Source organism: Varanus komodoensis, unplaced genomic scaffold (genome assembly GCF_004798865.1).
Source record: "Varanus komodoensis strain SLA01 unplaced genomic scaffold, ASM479886v1 scaffold200, whole genome shotgun sequence".
NCBI classification, from domain to species: domain Eukaryota; kingdom Metazoa; phylum Chordata; class Lepidosauria; order Squamata; family Varanidae; genus Varanus; species Varanus komodoensis.
Window position 1 is genome coordinate 51,105 of NW_025335569.1, and position 18,013 is coordinate 69,117.

The following is an 18,013-nucleotide window of genomic DNA, read 5'->3' on the forward strand; positions in this document are numbered from 1 at the left end:
ACTACAACTGAGGAGGAGGAGATTCAGTTGTGGATCTGTAGCTCTGCAGCGAGCTTTTCTTCTGGGGTTGCCACTGTGTCTTCAGAAGAAACATCAGAGAAAAAAGGGGGCAGGATAATGGGTGGGTGGGGGAAAGAGTGAGAAGAGTAGACCTGGATCTGTTCAAACTAAGATTCTCTCTGTTGGTGTCCTCACTCACTGCAAATTGATGGAGAAGAAGATCAAGATAAAATTAAGTAGGAACCTGATGTAAATAAAACAATCCCTATGAAAGTTTGGTGTTATTTATGTAAGATGGGGTATTGCCTTTTAGTTTGTACTAACTTAAAGTATAATTTTGTTAAAATCTTGCACAAATAGTATTGGATGCCAGTTATAGGAAACCAGATCTTCTACTCTTGGAACTGCTTGTTGAACTGTACTGGTATTCAGGCTCGTTGGACACATACAGTAGATACGTTATGTTGATTATCTAGTGTAGCTCCCCTTGCTATTGGAGGCAGTGACTGTCAAAAGATTATGCAAATATAGAACAGCACAGTTCATTATGGAATCCCCTAACAGTAACCAGGACAATAGTATGTAAAAAAAACCCCTGAAGATCAAAAAATATTCTGTCATTTCTGCTGTTTTAATAAAGCATAGGGCATGTGCATGAACAAGCTGAGCTGAGTGACAACAAAAATAACAGCATTTGGTGCTTGTTTAGCAACTTTTGTGCTTTCTGAAACAACTTCTAGGCAAGATAAAAATACAGGATATTTGATTTTGTGAGTATGTAACAAATGCATTGTTTTACTCCACATTATTGTAATAAACACTTAAATCTAAGCATCTCAGCTTAATTTTTTTTAATGAGCTTTATCAGAATTCTGTTTAGGTTTCTGCAGGCTTCTTACCAAGCAATCACTCTCTTTAGGACCTGTACATCCCGCTGCACACTGGGTATGACAACAGTCACTTGGTAACCGCCCCTTGCACCGGCCTGAACACTGCGCTGCACAGTCAACCTTCGTAACTGAAATACAAAAATGCCAACAACTAAACTACATTGCTGCTACAACCAAAGAATGTGCATAGTAAGTGTGGGAAAATGAACTACATATTCAGAATAATTTGCTTTTCCTTAAGACCTGGGGAGGGGGTGAACTACACAAAACATCTTGCTAATCCATAAGTTCGTTAAACAAAAAGCTTTTTTTCACAGTATTGGAAGCAGTCTCGCCTCATACGGCTTTCCCTGCAAACCAGCTACCAACCTTGTGGCCCTACACTGTACTGACTCTGACCTGGCTATATCCTTCCTGTAATGAGAGGCCCAAAACTGAACACAATACTCCAGTTGCGGGCGCACCAGAGTTGTATAGAGTGGTAGTAATACCTCTCTTGATCTAGAAGCCACACTTCTGGCTATGCAACCAAGGGTGGCGTTTGCCCTCTTGACCACTGCATCACACTGCTGACTCATGTTTATCCTGCAGGCTACCAGCACCCCAAGACCCCTATCACAAGTGCTGCTCTCCAGCTACTTGTCCCCTAACCTGTACTCATGACACTCATTCCTATGCCCCAAGTGCAAGACCTTGCACTTATCCACATTGAATGCCATCCTGTTGTCTCCTGCCCACTTCCATAGTCTGTCCAGATCCCTTTGGATCTGGAGTACCTGCTGCTCAGTTGTGGTCACTGCCCCAGTTTTCGTATCGTCTGCGAATTTGATCAGCAGACTGTTCACCCCTTCTTCCATGTCATTGATGAAAAGATTAAACAGGATCGGCCCCAGGACAGAGCCCTTGGGGACCCTACTTGTCACTGGCCACCATCCTGATGATTCCCCACTAATGGTTACCCTCTGCTTTCGGTCAGTCAGCCATGACTTAATCCAGTGATGGCAAACCTTTTAGAGACCGAGTGCCCAAACTGCAACCCAAAACTGTAAAGTGCCAACACTGCAATAGAACCTGAATATTGAGGTTTTAGTTTAGAAAAAACAACTCACAGCCAAGGATATAAATATATCCTTGGCAGTGCACTGACTGGCCATGTGAAAGCTCAGACGAGTTGCGGCTAATGAGTCGCAGCTCATGATGTCATCGCCTGGCACCGCTACTCCTTTCCAAGCATGCGCATGGCCCCTATATGCACTGTTATTGAATACTCGGCTGCTGGGGCGATGCTGGGGCAACTTGGCTCACGTGCTGACAGAGAGGGCTCTGCATGCCCGCGGTGGCACGCATGCCATAGGTTCACCACCACTGCCCTAATCCATCGGATAGTTCATTGGTCTATTTCAAGGGTCCTCAAACTTTTTCAACAGGTGGCCAGTTGAAAGGCAGCGGCAGCAGGCATGGGCCAGTGAAGTGGCGGCGGTGGTGGGGGGCACAGGCCAGCAAGGCAGTGGCAGGCGCAAGCACGGTGAGGCAGCAGGCGCGCTTGTGCAGGGAAGGTGGGTGCGATTGTGGCCATCTCCCCCCCCCCCACACACACACAAGCACAACCGCGATTGTACCCATCTTCCCTCCCCAAGCGCTCCTGTGATCACGCCCACCTTCCCACTGAGTATGCCTGCACCGGCTCAGAGCTTTTGGACTCACTCGGAGATCGTTTTCTCCAAGCGAGTACAAAAGCTCTGAGGCAGGCTGGATAAATCAACATGGCGGGCTGGATCCGGCCCATGGGACATAGTTTGAGGATCCATGGTCTCATCTCAAAACTCCTCAATTTCTCAGCAGGGATATCATGGGGCACTTTGTCAAAGGCCTTGCTGAAATCCAGGTAAACCACATCCACTGCATCCCCTTACACAAAGAACAACTATATAAAGGATACAGACGCAATGTAATGATGTCTACTCACATGTTTGGCAGTTCTCTATGCCAGAGCCCCAGCAATGTCCTCTTGTGCAATTGGGATGACATTGGGGGCCTAAGAAATGGAAAAAATGTGTTTACAAAATACTGTCGAACATAATATACTGTTTCCATTACAAGTTAAGGAAAAATAAAAAGGACAAAAATTTCCCCAAGGGAATGTTTGTTTTGATTTTGAATTGTTGCCCTTGACTACTTTAGCTAATTGGGAAGACCAGAAACCCTAACTGTCAAATCTTTTACTCTTCTTTGTGGACCTTCAAGAGACCTCCATCTAATTTACTTTGTCACCTACAGGCCACCTGATTAATCAGTGATGTTAAGCAAGTGCACAGGATATAACCAGGCTGTAGAGCAGGAAGGGGGAATAGTGGGAGGCGAGGGGTGGTCATACGCAAAGTGCCAGGGAAGAACTTAGTATATCACTTGTCTTCCAAGTTGGGCAGCACACTAAGTAAGGAGCATCCCTTCCAAACTCTAATATGAGAAAGAGGAGAGGAGTGGAGTGGAGGGGGGCGAAGTGCTTTATATCCAATCAGAAATAACAACAAGGATTTGTCTTCCTGTCTCCTTCCCAAGCCACCTGTAGCCTTCAGAGACTGGGCCTTGGAGGAAGGGCAGGGATTAAAGAGCAGACCCCACAGAGGGAGCCCAAGCCCCCACAGCCAGCTGGTGAGCCTCTGCAAGCCACATTAGGCCTGCAGGCCGGAGCTTCCCCATCCCAGCTGATGGGAATGGCTGGCCAAAACATCTGGAGGGTTAGAAGTAGCCCATCATGGCCTTAGATGTACTGCTTCATTAAATGTGTGAACTGGCCCATCCTTTGCATACTTTGCAAATGCTATATAATATGCACAAACTGCTGTTTATTCTAGACAAGAATAATTTGCAAGTTATCTGCTCCTATTTTTAAAAAACTGCCTATGTATCATGCTGCTATTGAGGCAAACTGTTACAGTCATTTTAAAGATACTGGAGGGGAAAATGTGAATTTTGCCTAGTTTAATAAACAGATTCGGACTCCAAGGAGGTTACAATAGCTCAACAAGTGTGTGTAAATTTCAGTACTAGCTTGTTCTTTAGTACATACTTACACATTTTATTTGCAGCTCTTGACCGTGACTCCCTTCTTCCACTATCCTCAAACAGAGCAAACTGTTTCTGATTATTTTTATCAAAAATGTCATCCCACAGAACATTATTCATGTTGCAGAGATAAGGGTTATTCCTGAATTTCACTCCTCCATTTAAAATTTCTGCCAAAAGAAGTTATGAGAAAGACCTTAAGAAATAACACCATTTGCTTTTCAGTCTTTTTTAAAAGGGGGGGGGGATATTGCTTTTAATTACTCATAACAAAATACTAATGAAATGTAGCTACTGTATTGTCCTGTTGACAATATTGCATTTATGTCTGGAAAACATGTATTCAAATTCCACTTCTACCTCGGTGTCGCTTACGTGGTGTAGCTACACTTCCAATTTTCTTAATTGCCTAATAGGAATACACATGTACTTCAGAAGAGATTTTTAAATTAAAAATTAGGATATATGCAGCATATAAAATAGAATGTGACTAAAAGACTGATTGAAATTTCTCTTCTGACATTAATTTGTTGGGCATCAAGCCTCAGTCCTTTAGCTTGAGTGCTCCTGTCTGCAATATCGTGATAACTACACTAGTTTAATTTACAGTATTCTTGTAAGGCTGAGCAAATGTCTGTGAAATGTGTTATAAACTGCTATACATGTACTAATCAGCAAGAACAACAGCGATAACAGAGAAATTAACAACTCTCACCTGACAATTCATGTATTATAAAAGGCATCATCCATGTCTGAGCAATGAATTAATGGAAAGTTGAGTATTAAGTGCCGGGTTAATTCCAAATGTTCAAGACTGTGGCTCACAGGCACGTGTTCTGCTACATACCCAAGGAGTTTGGGCAAATAATGCAACCATTTGCAATGGTGTTTGCATTCTCTCAAATATCTCACCTGCTAAACTTCTCAATGGTAGCTCTCGGAGTCCTCCTGAAATGTCATAATTTATTAAAACTGCCAGTGCTGCATTTTCAAAAAGGTTGTTTCCTCGGATTATCTGGAGGTTCTCCAAGGGAATACTTTCCACTGTGTTCATTGCTATAAGCACATAACCGCCCACCTCTTTTATGGTCTGGAAGATGCACAACAGAAAGACAGAGCATATTAGCCATTTTTTTTTTTCATTTAGACTGGGTGATGTAGTCTTAAAAGCTGTTAATTTCCAAGATTATTCTACTGACCTTCCTAGCTTTATGTTGGTTAGTAATATTTGGGAGAAAAATAAACCTACAACTCAGTGAGAAAAACAGAATAAAAGTTGTATCTATTTATGTAAAATAATACATAAGGACTTATTCAAGGACTCTTCTAGCCAAGAATAAGGAGGTCACAACATCCTCTGTGAATTGTTGGAGGCACAATATACTAGCATGCTATTTCATCTGGACCAGACATGCTCTATTGCTCCAACATGTGAGGATTTCATATTTTAATTAAAAAATAAGAAAGAATGCTTACATGTTTAATTAGTTTAAACTGAAATCAGTTCATCAATCTTTTTCCTTGAGACGGTGCCCATCACTTTATTCCTGATTCTTTATAGCATTTGCCTGTTAGGCATGTACTTTGTGTAGGCCTCTTTTCCATTTTCAAGACTGTTAAGTGGCTCACAAACATTACAGTAGAAAAAATGGCAATGGAAGGAGTGATAGAAAAAAAGAGAAGGGCTGAAAATTAAGGACAGTGTATCTGGACCCCCTGTAAAATTCCAGAAATCAAATAGAGTGATTACACAATAAGAGCCTGAGAAAATTTGTTTTAACTCATGTTAGTTTTTCAAAAGGTACTAAAGCACTCTTTCCAAATATTTCTTCATATATTAAAAAAGCAAAGAACTCCACAACCCAAATCTTTGCAGTTTCTTCTAAATTTATTCACTGTGAACTATTAACCTTCTCTCTCAACACAAGCCTCTCTCATGGTGGCTGAATCCTAGAGAGGACTTGCTTAACTGTTATAACCACATCACACAGCACAAGGGGTTTGGTGGCCAATTTTAAATGGGTTTAAATTCACATTCAGGACCAAACTAATATTCATTTAATTGTCTCTCCTACCTTCCTGCAAGCGTGCACAGCCCCACAGGACTATGGAGCTTCAGGGGAGGAAAATTAAAGCTCCCTCCACCCCATTTTCATCCTGAAATACCATCCCCCCCACAGGGGGACAGGCTTGAAAAAAAAAATAGATGCCTCCACTGAGTCTAATAAATACTTCCACCCCACGCCCTCGACTCCCCTGTGGGGTGGATAGAATTTCAAGACAAAAATGGGGCTGGGGAATAGAAGTTTAAAACTCCCTTTCCTGAACTGTATCTCTGTGGGATACTGAGATTAAGAACAGTCTGGAAAGTACTATATTTAGCACTTTCTATAAAACCGCTGCTGATCCATATTCTGCCCTGTCTGATGCATGGTCTTCTATCCAGTCTCCATATTTGCATCTTCTGTAGTGTATGATGCGCAGAGCTCTGGCTTTAATGAAGCACCCTTTTCTTAATTCTAATTCATGCTCAAAGCCTGAATTTATATCATTTCCAAAACACTTCATTCCAGATAGAGCTGCAGCTTTCCACTCTTCTCCAGCATTTGAGGGAAACTGTTATTTCTCCCACCAATAACATTGATTAGAGGACTCCAACCTCTTAGTCTGCCTAGAACAGGCTGAAAACATGGTTGTTTGCACAGACCAAGAAGTCCTGGATTTATAATATGAAGTATGAGCTTGCTTGAACATTTCCCACCTATTGCAATCTGCCTTTGTCGAGTTTAGCAAAAAGGCACGTGAGTTTTTCTATGCTTATTCCAAGTTGTCCACGCTGTTTTACTCAAGGATAATTGCTAGCCCCTAGGACCAAAGACTGATGCAGACAAGCAACACCTGTAACAGTAGAATGTGACTGAGTCGTACTTTAGAGAGTGGAACAATGGGCACTGCCCCCTCTTTCCTTAATTATGTGGCATCATCTTTTCTGGGGAGCCAATTCTCCAAACGGATATGCCTGGAACCTATGCTTTGCTTCTTTCAGAGCCAGGCAAACTCCTTTTTATTTCCCCAATATTTTAATACTTAGATTTTTATCTTCATTTTTATTATAGTTTTACTTTACCTTTAAGATGTTTTTACCTGTGGTGGTGGAGGGTAGATTATTGTATTCATTAATTGTATTGCTATGATTTTATCATGCATTTTATATTAATTATTGTATTTTTAATTTCTAAAGTGTCCAGGGAGTCTTTGGGCTGATGGGTGGCATAGAAATGTAATATACAGGGTGACCAACGGGAGTCGGACAGTTTTGAAAAAAACAGTACTCTGTAGATTTTCAACTCGAAATGGATTTATTTTTACAAAAACAGAGGGCAAGACATGCCATTTGAGTTACTTATTCTTTTATTTATGAAAAATAATGTCATTTAGATGATGACCATCCTCTTGAAAGCAGCTTTCAATCCATCGCTTGAAATAGCTGCTGCGTTGTTGTGATAGACTCACCACTTTGAACAAAGCTGTCATAAGCAAACAAATGATGTTGTAATGCCCACTGCTCCACTGGGACGGAATTAGCATTCAAGAGGGGGGGGGGGGAGCCTAGCTTGTCCCCCTCCCATTACCACTTACAGTGTACTACCTGTTCTAAAAACGTCCAACTCCCGTCGGTCACCCTGTGTAAATAAATAAGTTGTGCACTGCTGTTTGCAAGCCTGTAATGCACATGCATCTTCCTTCTCACCTTCATCTGAATCAGAGCAGTGTGAATTGATCATCACACTTACCTTCAAGAAACTGATATTGTAATTGGGTCCCACATAGGTGATCTCCAAATTGCCAAGCACCACCTCACAGTCTTCATACATTCTTCTTAGGAGGTTATAGTGTTCATCCACACCTGAGAGCTGCGTGAGCTTGTTGCTGGCTCCTTGGCAAACTGCAGAGGAGAGAATTAGAACAAGTAGTACAGTAGTCATACAGGCAACCTTGCAGGAAAAAATGAAAGAGTTGCAGGTTTGATCCAGGAAGTGCCTTCTGTTGATAGAAAGTTTTTGATCATGGAAGCTACCGCTGGTCAATTTTTGGAGATTCATCCTCCTTGCTACACCCTCAGTCCATTCAGTAGGCTTCTCCATCCCTCTGTGCAGCATTTCCAGGGGGCTGGAAGGATTGCAGTGGGAAACTTTATGTGTGTGCGAGAAAACTCCAAAAACTGAAGTGTGTGTGCAACTGGGCTTCTGCAAAAGATTGCAGGATGCCACTCTTTATGTATTAAGAGAAGAGACAGAATTTAAATAGGATTGATATCAGTATCAATATATCTCCAACAGTGCTGGGAATTAGGGTCACAGTTGGCACAGACTCCTGGGCCATGCCAAGCTGGACTCTGAGAATGAAGGGAGGAGGAGGAGGGGGCCTGAAAACAGGGGTAACCAGATTTGGAGAAGAGAGAAGTGAAGGTAACTATCACAAGGCCACTCTCCCCAAGCACTCCAGCAGGCTCTGAGAATGACCAAGTTGTACTGCTTGTATGGGAGAAAAGTTCTCTGAGATACGTGAAACTGACACAGCTCTTGACCCCATGACTTGGGAGAGAAGCGCTAGCCAGCTAGAAGATTGACATACAGGGAAAAGGCATGCTTACTCCCAAATGGGCCCTTTCAAAGGGATTGGGCCCACGTATACGCCCATGGAAGGTTTCTGGAAGTTATGGTTTAGACTGGGTTCAACAAACTGCTTCTGTGCATGCTGAGAGATACATTCTGTGCTGATTGAGTTTATTGGGTATACTCTGGTGAATAAACAGCTTTTTGCAAAAATGGTTTATTGGCTTGAATGTGTCAAGGGAGGAAAAACTCAGCTCATGACAAGTAGAACTAAAATTACTTAAAACCATTGAAATCCCCAGATGACGTGTCTTAACTCATCCTCTTGATGAAACTGTTAGTCCCTTGCATGCTGGACAAGCATAGTCCAGAAATAGGGTTCCACTACTCAGAAGATCCAATTCCCACTTTCTAAGAGGGGCACCCAAGGATGGGATTCTCATACAATTTTTTCCATTTGGTACAGTTTTTTTTTAAATTATAGGAGATGGTCCTTTAGTACTCCTGTTTAACCAGCCTTCCCCAATGTTGTGCCTTTCAGACACATTATTCCCAGTTAATGGCCCTGCTGGACGGGAATTCTGGGAGCTGGAATCCAAATGCCTCTGTAGGTCTCTAGGCTGGGGAAGGCTAGTGTAACCTTTAAAGCTTGAAAGCCACACCTACAATTGGGCCTAGAAATGCACTGAAAGCCTTTGCCAGCAACTTTTAACTTTGCTATCTCTCTTTCCTCCCTAATGCAAAATATACTGAATGATTCAAGCTCATAAAAACTAAAGAATTTCTCAGCAGGCTTGCTGAATCTGCACTCCTCCTAACGTTGGCAAACCAAAATTGTGGGTTCCAGATTGCACCATCTCTCTCTGCCTTGTGATTTGAATCTGTGTTATTGGTTTTTACACCAAGAACACACAGAAAATTCAGGATGCTTTGAATGTGCAGGTAATCTATTGAGATGGTCTTGGCCGAGAAACCCAAAAGTACTTCAAAAGGCTCAGTTATGCATTTCATCAAGGAAGACTAATAGCTTCCACATAGAGAACAAGTAAGGTTATATGGGCTGAGTAATGAGAAAAAATTAGAGTGTCTTACATTCTATTATCACTCACAAACAATGAATGCAGCTATTTTTACTTTATTAAAGAATAGCACTTAAAAGTTCATCTGCATGAAATGTAATTTGTATGTGACCTATCTAACTCTTCGAGGCACTTATTCTAGAAAATGGAAAATTACCCATTCTTCCAGTCATGTCTAGGTTATTTTTATCCAGCTAAATTTAAGACAGTGTTCCATGTAATGCCAACAACAGCAGCAGGAGAAAACTATGCATGACCGTTGTCAGGTGCTCAGCTACACAGTTGGTCTCCATAATGGGTGGCAGCAAGTATCTGTGGGACTACTGGCGAGATGTCAGGCCATGCAAACTAACGGCTTGCCTCAGCAACAAGTTGCCTAGACTGAGCACAATCTACAAATTCCTTCTTATGTTTGAGAGTTAAGCCACAGAATTCGCTACCAGTGGTTTTAGCGATGGCCACTAGTTAGTTTAAAAAGTGGACTAGACAAAATAATGGAGGAAAAAAAGGCTATCTTATACAGGTTTAGATGGACAAAGTCTTAAAATTCCTAGCATTCCCCAGCCAGACTGCTGGGAACTGCAGGGATTATTTTTCACACCAAACATGTGCAGAACTGAGTCTTAACCCTATCAATGGCTACTTCTTAGGATGGCAATATGATGCCGCCAGGATTGAACACCAGGTCCTCAAGAATAACCATGGGAGATGGCTATAGTGTTCAACCTGCAGGACTCCTAGAAACACCTAGTTGACTACTGTGGCAAACAAGATGCTGTGCCAGGCGGAATTTTGGCTGGATCCAGAAGGCCACTTTCTCTGTTCTTATGTTTTTAACACTTGAAAGAATCCCTCAGTCAAAACTAATAAGCTTTGCTGCTAGGCTGTAGTCAGAGCCTAGATAGAGATGTGCTTACTATGCAGTCATTCCCTCCGCACTTTCAGTATGCAGAACACTTTACAATCTTTACTTAAGCACAGAGTATTTACCTAAGTTCATTTGCCCAAACGGGCTCAAGTTCATTTGCTCAAATGTGCTCACAAACAGCCTTGAACTGACTAGGACAAACTTGCTGAGAAAATAGCAGCATTTCTTTGAAGTTTCTTTTTGTGATGTCATAAAAGTCCATGAAGATAACTCTCAGGCTGGGATAATGGGGCTTTGGGGATTTGTCTGTAGAAAAATTAGTGCTTGTCTTCCTTGCTAGTGCTGGACAAATGCCTGAATCAAAAAGTTAGAACAAAGGAAGAGTCCTGTAAGATAGCATCAACCCACAGAGGAGGTACCTATGGCAAATAACTTTCCCAAACTATGAATATCCCCTAGAGCACTGTTAAATTCATTATTATAAAATCAAAAGAATATGGCTGAACCACAACTCTAACTAGAGAAGGCCATCCACCAAAATTCAGTGAGTAGGTAAGGAGGATGTATGTCAGAGAAGCAAGCAAGAAGCCAATGGCAATCTTGAAGATGCTGGAGAGGTCTACTGGTGAGACTGGAGAAACCAGCCATGGTACAAATATTACCTAGTCCCTCCACAAAGCTGGGATTTCTGGAAGAGTGATGAAAAGAAAGCCATTGCTGGAACAAACCCATATTGAAGTCTGACTGGAGTCACAGTAGATATGTGGGAAAATGGTTATTTGATGTTACGAGATCAAAATTGAACATTTTGGTCTTGCTGCAACATGCTGTGTGTGGTGCAAAGCCAACAGTGCTCATTGTCCTGAGCACACCAACCCCCCCCCCCCCCAGTAAAACATGGTCATGGCAGTGTCATGTTGTGGGGATGCTCATCCCTGGCAGGGACTGGGAAACCAATCTGGGCAAGTTGGATGAGCCAAGTACAAGGCAATTTTAGAGGAAAATTTGTTGCTCTGCAAGGGACCTAGGAATGGGCCAGAGGTTCATATACCAGCAGGGCAATGACCCAGCTTCACTCACAGTCAAGGTAACATTGGACTGGTTTGAAAACAAGAATTTGAATGTTTTAGAGTGGTCCAGTCAAAACCCAGATCTCAAGCCAATCATCAATCTGTGGCAAGTCTTGAACGTTGTAGTTCAGCAATGGTCCCCTCATCAAAGAAGACAGGACTGAAGAAGCTTTGCCAGGAAGAATGGATCCAGATGTGCAAAGCTGACAGCTGTATCCAAGAAGACACAGAGTTGTAAGGGCTTCTGCCACATGTTGACTCAGAGGGGTGAATATTTATACAAACAACAAATGACAGTATATTTCTGTTTAAATTAAATTCATTTCAGTTGCTGGTCATTTTCCACAACATGTGAAAAAGTCAGAGAGAGAGAGAGAGAGAGAGAGAGAGAGAGAGAGAGAGAGAGAGAGAGAGAATATTTCTGTAATTGGTCTCCAAGCTGAACAAGAATGTTCCCAAATTTCCCTACATATGGTGAAGAAAGCTGCTTCCTCCTCAATCTCCAAGATAGGTATTCCTGGGCTGTTTCTATCCCCAAGGACAAATTGCCATGTTGTTTGAAAGTTTTTTAAGAGCTTCCCTACATAGACATAAAATCTGTCAAGGCCTTATTATTCTCTCTGAATTTTCATAGGTAGCCAGTTTTGTAGTTGAGTATGTTTAGTGTACCACTCAGCAGGGATGGGTAGAAGGTAGATCTGGATCTACTGGTAAACCTTTGAGTGATCCACAGTAGATCATTTGTTTAACTCTCCGAATCATGTCTCAAAATTGCTCCTGACTTAAAGAAAGCTTGGGGCAACCAGGCATGGAAGGGCTATGAGCTTTCTGTACTTCTAATACTCAGACAAATTCCTGAGCTCAAACTTTTCAGTTGCACCAGACTCTGGGTGGTGGATCCCAAAGGCCAGTAAAGAACATAGTAAATTCTGAAAACCTGAAATCTGCCCATCTCTGCTGTATAGTATTTATTACTTCAGAACAGGCACAAGAACACACATGCTTAGGGTTTATTATGAGCCAAGGATTCTACCAAATGATACCTAGGCTGGTGCTATTGTAGAAATTCAAATCCAGAGGAGAAAGGATGAGATTCTGTCATTATTCCTCAGGCTATATGAGTGAAGATAGGCTGCTGGGCAAGGAACTGCACTGTCAATACCAGGGAGTTCTGTCATTTATTTATTTGCTTGGAGTACTAAAATATTTGAGTCTACCTCTGCATTTCCTTGACATAGTGCCATTTTACCATGAAAAGAGCATGCATGTCTGTTCTTCTGTCCTTCGATCATTGCTGCTGTGACAAGACTCTGAGGGGATCTGTTGGCAACGTATGTGAGGGGGTGTCACATGGAAGTGGGTAGAAACCTGTTCTCCCCTGCAGAGGAGGGCAGGACACGCTCCAACGGAGCAAAGCTCAGGGAACCTGAAGTTCCATTTGGATGCCAGGAAGCACTTCCTGACAGTTAGGACCCCGAGGGTGTGGAATGGGCTTCCGCGGGAGGTGGTTGAGGCCCCATTGGTGAGGGTGTTCAAAGATAGGCTGGACATGCACATGGTGGGCATGTAGTGAGTGGAGCAGGCTGGAGCCGGGGGTCAGACTAGATGGCCCAGGAGACCCCTTCTGACGTGCTCTGTTTCTATGTTTCTATAAGGGTCATATTTAGTTTTCAAGCAAACTCAGTTTAACTGTTTTAGCAAGGCAGAGCCCTGTGGTAAGGTTTGCCGCTGAACAGGCCCTAAATGCTGTTGAATTTTGGTGGCAACACAGTGATTTTTCCTTTTCTTCAGGGCAGCATGTGGACAGCAGCCCATATAAAGGATGTTTCTGGGGGACACCCAACCCACTCTAATGCATACTGGAAGCTTTGTCTATGCCGTCCCTGGACTGCGCATCCAGCCAGGTCTCCTTGCAGGGATGCTGTTAGGATGTAGAGGCACTCTCATCCATCTTCTTTGCCTGGTTCCTCAGAAGTAGATATTCACTGATGCTCCTTCAGCTATGCCAGAGTGCATAAACTATGCAGATGTTGGAGCTGCCAGGGAGCCCTTCCCAGAGGCCTTTCCCTTTGTTTTTCTGTTCAGCATGCGGAAGAGCATTTAGTCAATATTAGAATGGTCCCATTTATTTATTATTGTGCTTGTATGCTGCTGTTTTTTCCTCTGAACAATCTGAAGCAGCTTACACAATCCTCCTCCTCTCTCTATCCACACAACAACCCTGTGAGGTAGGCTAGACAGAGACATAGCGCCTGACCCAAAGTCACGCAGTGAGCTTCATGGCAGAATGGGGACTAGACCCTGATCTCCCAAGTTCCCATCACTCCAATCACTATGCCACAGTGGAATCCTCCCTCCAAGAAGTGTGTAGTGCACTATACTGCTGTACAACTTCGCACCATGCCAGCTGGAACTGTTGGAGATTGTGCAGCACCTAATGCCCAACCAACTATAAGATGGTAACAGAAGTTACATGGACTGTTACTTCAACCTTGTGCTGTTATAAATCTGCACTGCCCAGTTGAATTGGCCTTGTCCCCATCCCAGTTTGATGGGAGTTTGGGCTCTGTCTTTGTCAGGTCAGAGAAATGGATAGCAGAATAACCATTTCCCCCCAGTAAACAGGCAGCCCAGGCAGGGATGCCCAGTGGGCAAGGGTGGCCTGGCTACTGTGATCGACACACTGGTAACCTTAAGGTCATTCACTCTTATGTGGGGCTGGGTTGGAAGCTCCAGCTAGTGCAGAACGCAGTGGCTGCATATTGGCTGCAGTGCCTCCGCACGCACACAGTATGAACAGATCTGCCCTGGCTACCAAGCTGAGTATAGGGTGGTGGTCTCAGCAGACAACATGGGATCTCAAAGAACATCTTCCGTACACCAACTTCTCAGGCCAGCCACTTCAAACTTCAGAGGAAGCCTTTCTGTCTGCACTCAACCTGTGGATTTCTGTTTGGTGGTGACATGACAGGCGTTAACGGTGGCATTTTTGGTGTTTATTGAAAATGTTTATTTAATTGTGGGTTCCTGCTCCCACTCCCCAGCCATTTTTGTCCAATCTCTAATATTATCTAATTGTATATTGTCCTTTTTCGTTGTTTTATAAATAACATAATCACAGAATGTTAGAGTTGGTAGGGCCTAGAAGGCCATCAGCTCCACCCCACTGCTAGTGGGCTTTGTGATTTGTGGAAATGAGGAATGGTATAGAAATATTGTTAATGGTCAGGAACTACATGCGATAACCGTAGTTAGTTGGAGAGGTGGCCCAGAGCTACCCAGTATGCCAATAAGTGAAGAAGCAACTGTGGTAACAGTAAGAAAAGCCTAAGGCCCATCTCCATGTGGACTGTCTGCAGACCCCAATAATGGTAAATAATGCTCCCAGGCTTGATAACAAGAGAGTGAAGCAAGATCTAGCCATGTGCAACCAGACTGGTGGAAGCTGACATCCCTGTCGCTTTCCCCCTCATTAGCCCTTTCAGCCCCCTGAAATTGCTATGCAGGGTATTGGGGCCTCTGTAGAATGGGGGAGTTGCTGTGTGTGCAGGAGAGAGATAAAGAAGCCTGAAACACCTTCCAAGAATGGAGCTTTTCTGTCCAGGATTCAAGCTAAGGCACACTTCTTGGAGTCCTTCACACAAACTCTGGAGCCTCTCAACTGTGCTAGGGAGATGAGGGCTGTTTCTAAGAACCATGTCCCCAGATGAGTATTTAGAGGCCATACCAAATTAATTTGGAATCTCAACACAGCACATGAGAATCCAGATAACCATTTGGTGGGGAATGGCTTAATGCAGGGGTCTCAAACTCGCGGCCCGCGGGCCACTTGCCGGGACGGGCGGGCACGGGGGAGGGGTCCTGCGGCCTTCAAAGCGCCGGCAGCGCCCGGGCCGGCCATGGGATGAGCAGCCCACCACCACCGTGGTGGTGGAATACTTGATGCGGCCCAGACTCGCCCAGATTCTACTTCCAGCGGCCCCAAGGTAAGTTGAGTTTGAGACCCCTGGCTTAATGGATAACCATCTGGCACGTCAGCTGGTCAAACCTAGTGCTCTCGGTAAGTCACCATTTGGTAAATGGACAGCCTGTATTCACCCAGCAAAACTCCTTTTCTTGTTCTTCTAAACTGGAGAACCGACTGAGCTCTTAGAGTCAAGAAAGAACGTCAGAGGAGATCTGAATTGTTTCCATTTTGCAGGAAAACACTGGCAATCACACACCCCCATTGTTTGGATTTAGTCTCAGCACTTAAAACCCTAGTAAAAAGCATTTTTGTGACATGTCAAGGGTACAGATGCCATTTCCTGTCATTACCATACCACCAAGATCTAAATACAAAGTACTGAGCAATTGTTCAGTGTGGTTATTCAGTGGAAAAAAGCATCTGCTCCAACCTAACATTCCAATTAAAATGTTGCCTTCCATTTTAAATAAGTGGGGCTTATTTATATTTAACAACAGTGTGGTGGAGGAAGGAAAACCAACAGCATGAGCAAACAAGAATTGAAAAGAGAGGTCTCATTTTAAACAAGCAAATAAAGTCTCAACTCTGTGTAGCTGGAAGTGCTGCTATGGAAACAGCAGATTGATATTTCAGGCCCTGTGGCTGTGCAGAGAAGCGGTGAATAAGGGCCAAATTAGACCTATTTATTTTGAATCCAGACTTGCCCCAGTCATGTTTGAACTGAAAGCTTTCCCCACCACTTCGCTCCACATCATCCCCACCCTACCTATCTATATCCCTTTCTTTCAACCCGATTCACTTATCAGAGCTTGGTTGACGTTTTGGAGAGGCCACTGGGGAGCTGCGCTGTGGTTAGGAGCAGTGTTAGCTCTGTCCACTCATACTTTGTTTTTGCTCTAGTAATTGGACCTCCAGCAATTGGACCTCCTACTTTAAAGGCCTCTATTTTTCAGAGACATGACAAAGCAGTGACTGCATTTGCATGACACATTTGTAGCGGGGCACAGCCCAGCCCAGCCCAGCCCAGCATGAGGTGGCGCATGCCCCCCCACCCCGGGTTCCCTGCCTGTGTTCTTGCAGATGCCAGGAGAGCAGGATTGCTCACAAGTAAGCCTGCTCTGTGACCAGTGGCAGGGAAGTGGGTAAGTGCAGCCCAAAGTACCCACATTCAACAGTTGTCTCCCTGTACCCCTTGGTGCGCCAACAGGGTTCCCTGGGATATTAGCTGGAAGACTGAATGTGGACGAGGGAGAGACAGTGCCTGAGGATGCTTGTTGTATTAGCTGAGTGCAGTCCCCCCTGCCCCCCCGAGCAACTTTAAGACAAGAGTGGCTATGAAGAATTATCTGAACCCATCATGGACTCACAATTGGGCGGCATACAAATGAAATGAATGAATGAATGTTTTGCTAGGATGGTTTAGGGTGGCCAACAAGCCATGGCTTGCAGAACAGTTTATTGTCATGGATCAACATGCTGGAGAACTTCTTGACTTTTGCTGCTCCTAATTTTGGCCTTTGTCCTGAACTTCTGTGGGTTTGGAAAAGGCTAAAATTTCCACACACAAACACGTGCACGCACCACTTTTAAGAAAAGAATTAAAGTTTGACAGTTGTTAAACTTTAGGTTCCTTTCAAAAAGGAGGGTTTAAGTGGGAATTGGATGGATTTGGATTGGGACATACCTCTGGTAGTCCAAAGCCCTCCATCTCACTCAAAAACTCCTTTTGGGGTTTGCATGAGTGGAGCCAACTGGAGACAGGGATCAGACTAGATGGCCTGGGAGGCCCCTTCTGGCTTACTTTGTTTCTACTGTATATTTTCTTTTGAAAGGGCCTTGAGGTTTGACCTGTCAAATTCTAATTCCCTTTAAAAGAGCAGGGAGTGCATTTTTAGCTTTTCCTGAGCCTTTAGAATTTTGGGACAAAGTCTATAATTTACTTCTTAATGTAGACTAAAGCGGGGGAGAGAGGGAAGAGATGAGGATCTTGCCGAAAAGATGTTGCAAATTCCCCAAATCCTACTTTTGTACCAAAAGATCACTCTCTTTTGGTGTGAAAATGGACTTTGGGGGGATTTTCAATCCCTTCTCAGCACAATCCTTACCCTTTCTCTTTCTCCACCCTTTGAATAAATATAGTGTTTTAAAAAGAAAGCATTAGATCAAGTTTTACACTGAATCGACTGCACTGGCAGAATGGACTTCCCCACCCTTCCTTCTAATAGCAGTCACTCCAGCTCCTTAAAATAGCTACACAAGACTGTCAGGAAACCCTGCTGAATGAGGTGGACTGTGATGTGTGTATAGAGGGGAAGGACATGCCAAGAAACTAGGCTGCAACTGGAGCTGTTCCTCTTAAGCGGGGGTCCTCAAACTTTTTCAGCAGGGGGTCGGGCCGGAAAGGTGGTGCTGGCGGTGCACACGGGCCGGTGAGGGGGTGGGGGCGGTGCGTGCAGG

General features: G+C 43.8%; 1 protein-coding gene and 1 long non-coding RNA gene across 2 annotated transcripts in view; one reads left to right on the forward strand and one right to left on the reverse strand.

Moving 5' to 3' along the window:
• EGFR (epidermal growth factor receptor) overlaps positions 1 to 7,900 on the reverse strand; it is a 50,280-nt gene extending 42,380 nt beyond the window's left edge. Inside the window, exons 1-5 of the mRNA XM_044429723.1 lie at positions 7,751 to 7,900; positions 4,869 to 5,046; positions 3,965 to 4,126; positions 2,857 to 2,925; positions 900 to 1,018 (exon numbers count right to left, since the gene is read on the reverse strand). Of these exons, the coding sequence (XP_044285658.1) occupies positions 900 to 1,018; positions 2,857 to 2,925; positions 3,965 to 4,126; positions 4,869 to 5,046; positions 7,751 to 7,831 (609 nt within the window). The 5' untranslated portion in view covers positions 7,832 to 7,900. The remainder of the gene's footprint in view (positions 1 to 899; positions 1,019 to 2,856; positions 2,926 to 3,964; positions 4,127 to 4,868; positions 5,047 to 7,750) is intronic.
• LOC123023250 lies at positions 1,006 to 8,785 on the forward strand. Its single transcript, XR_006414688.1, has 2 exons — positions 1,006 to 1,079; positions 6,530 to 8,785. It is a non-coding gene; the product is annotated as an uncharacterized LOC123023250 (long non-coding RNA).
• Positions 8,786 to 18,013: the final 9,228 nt, after the last annotated feature.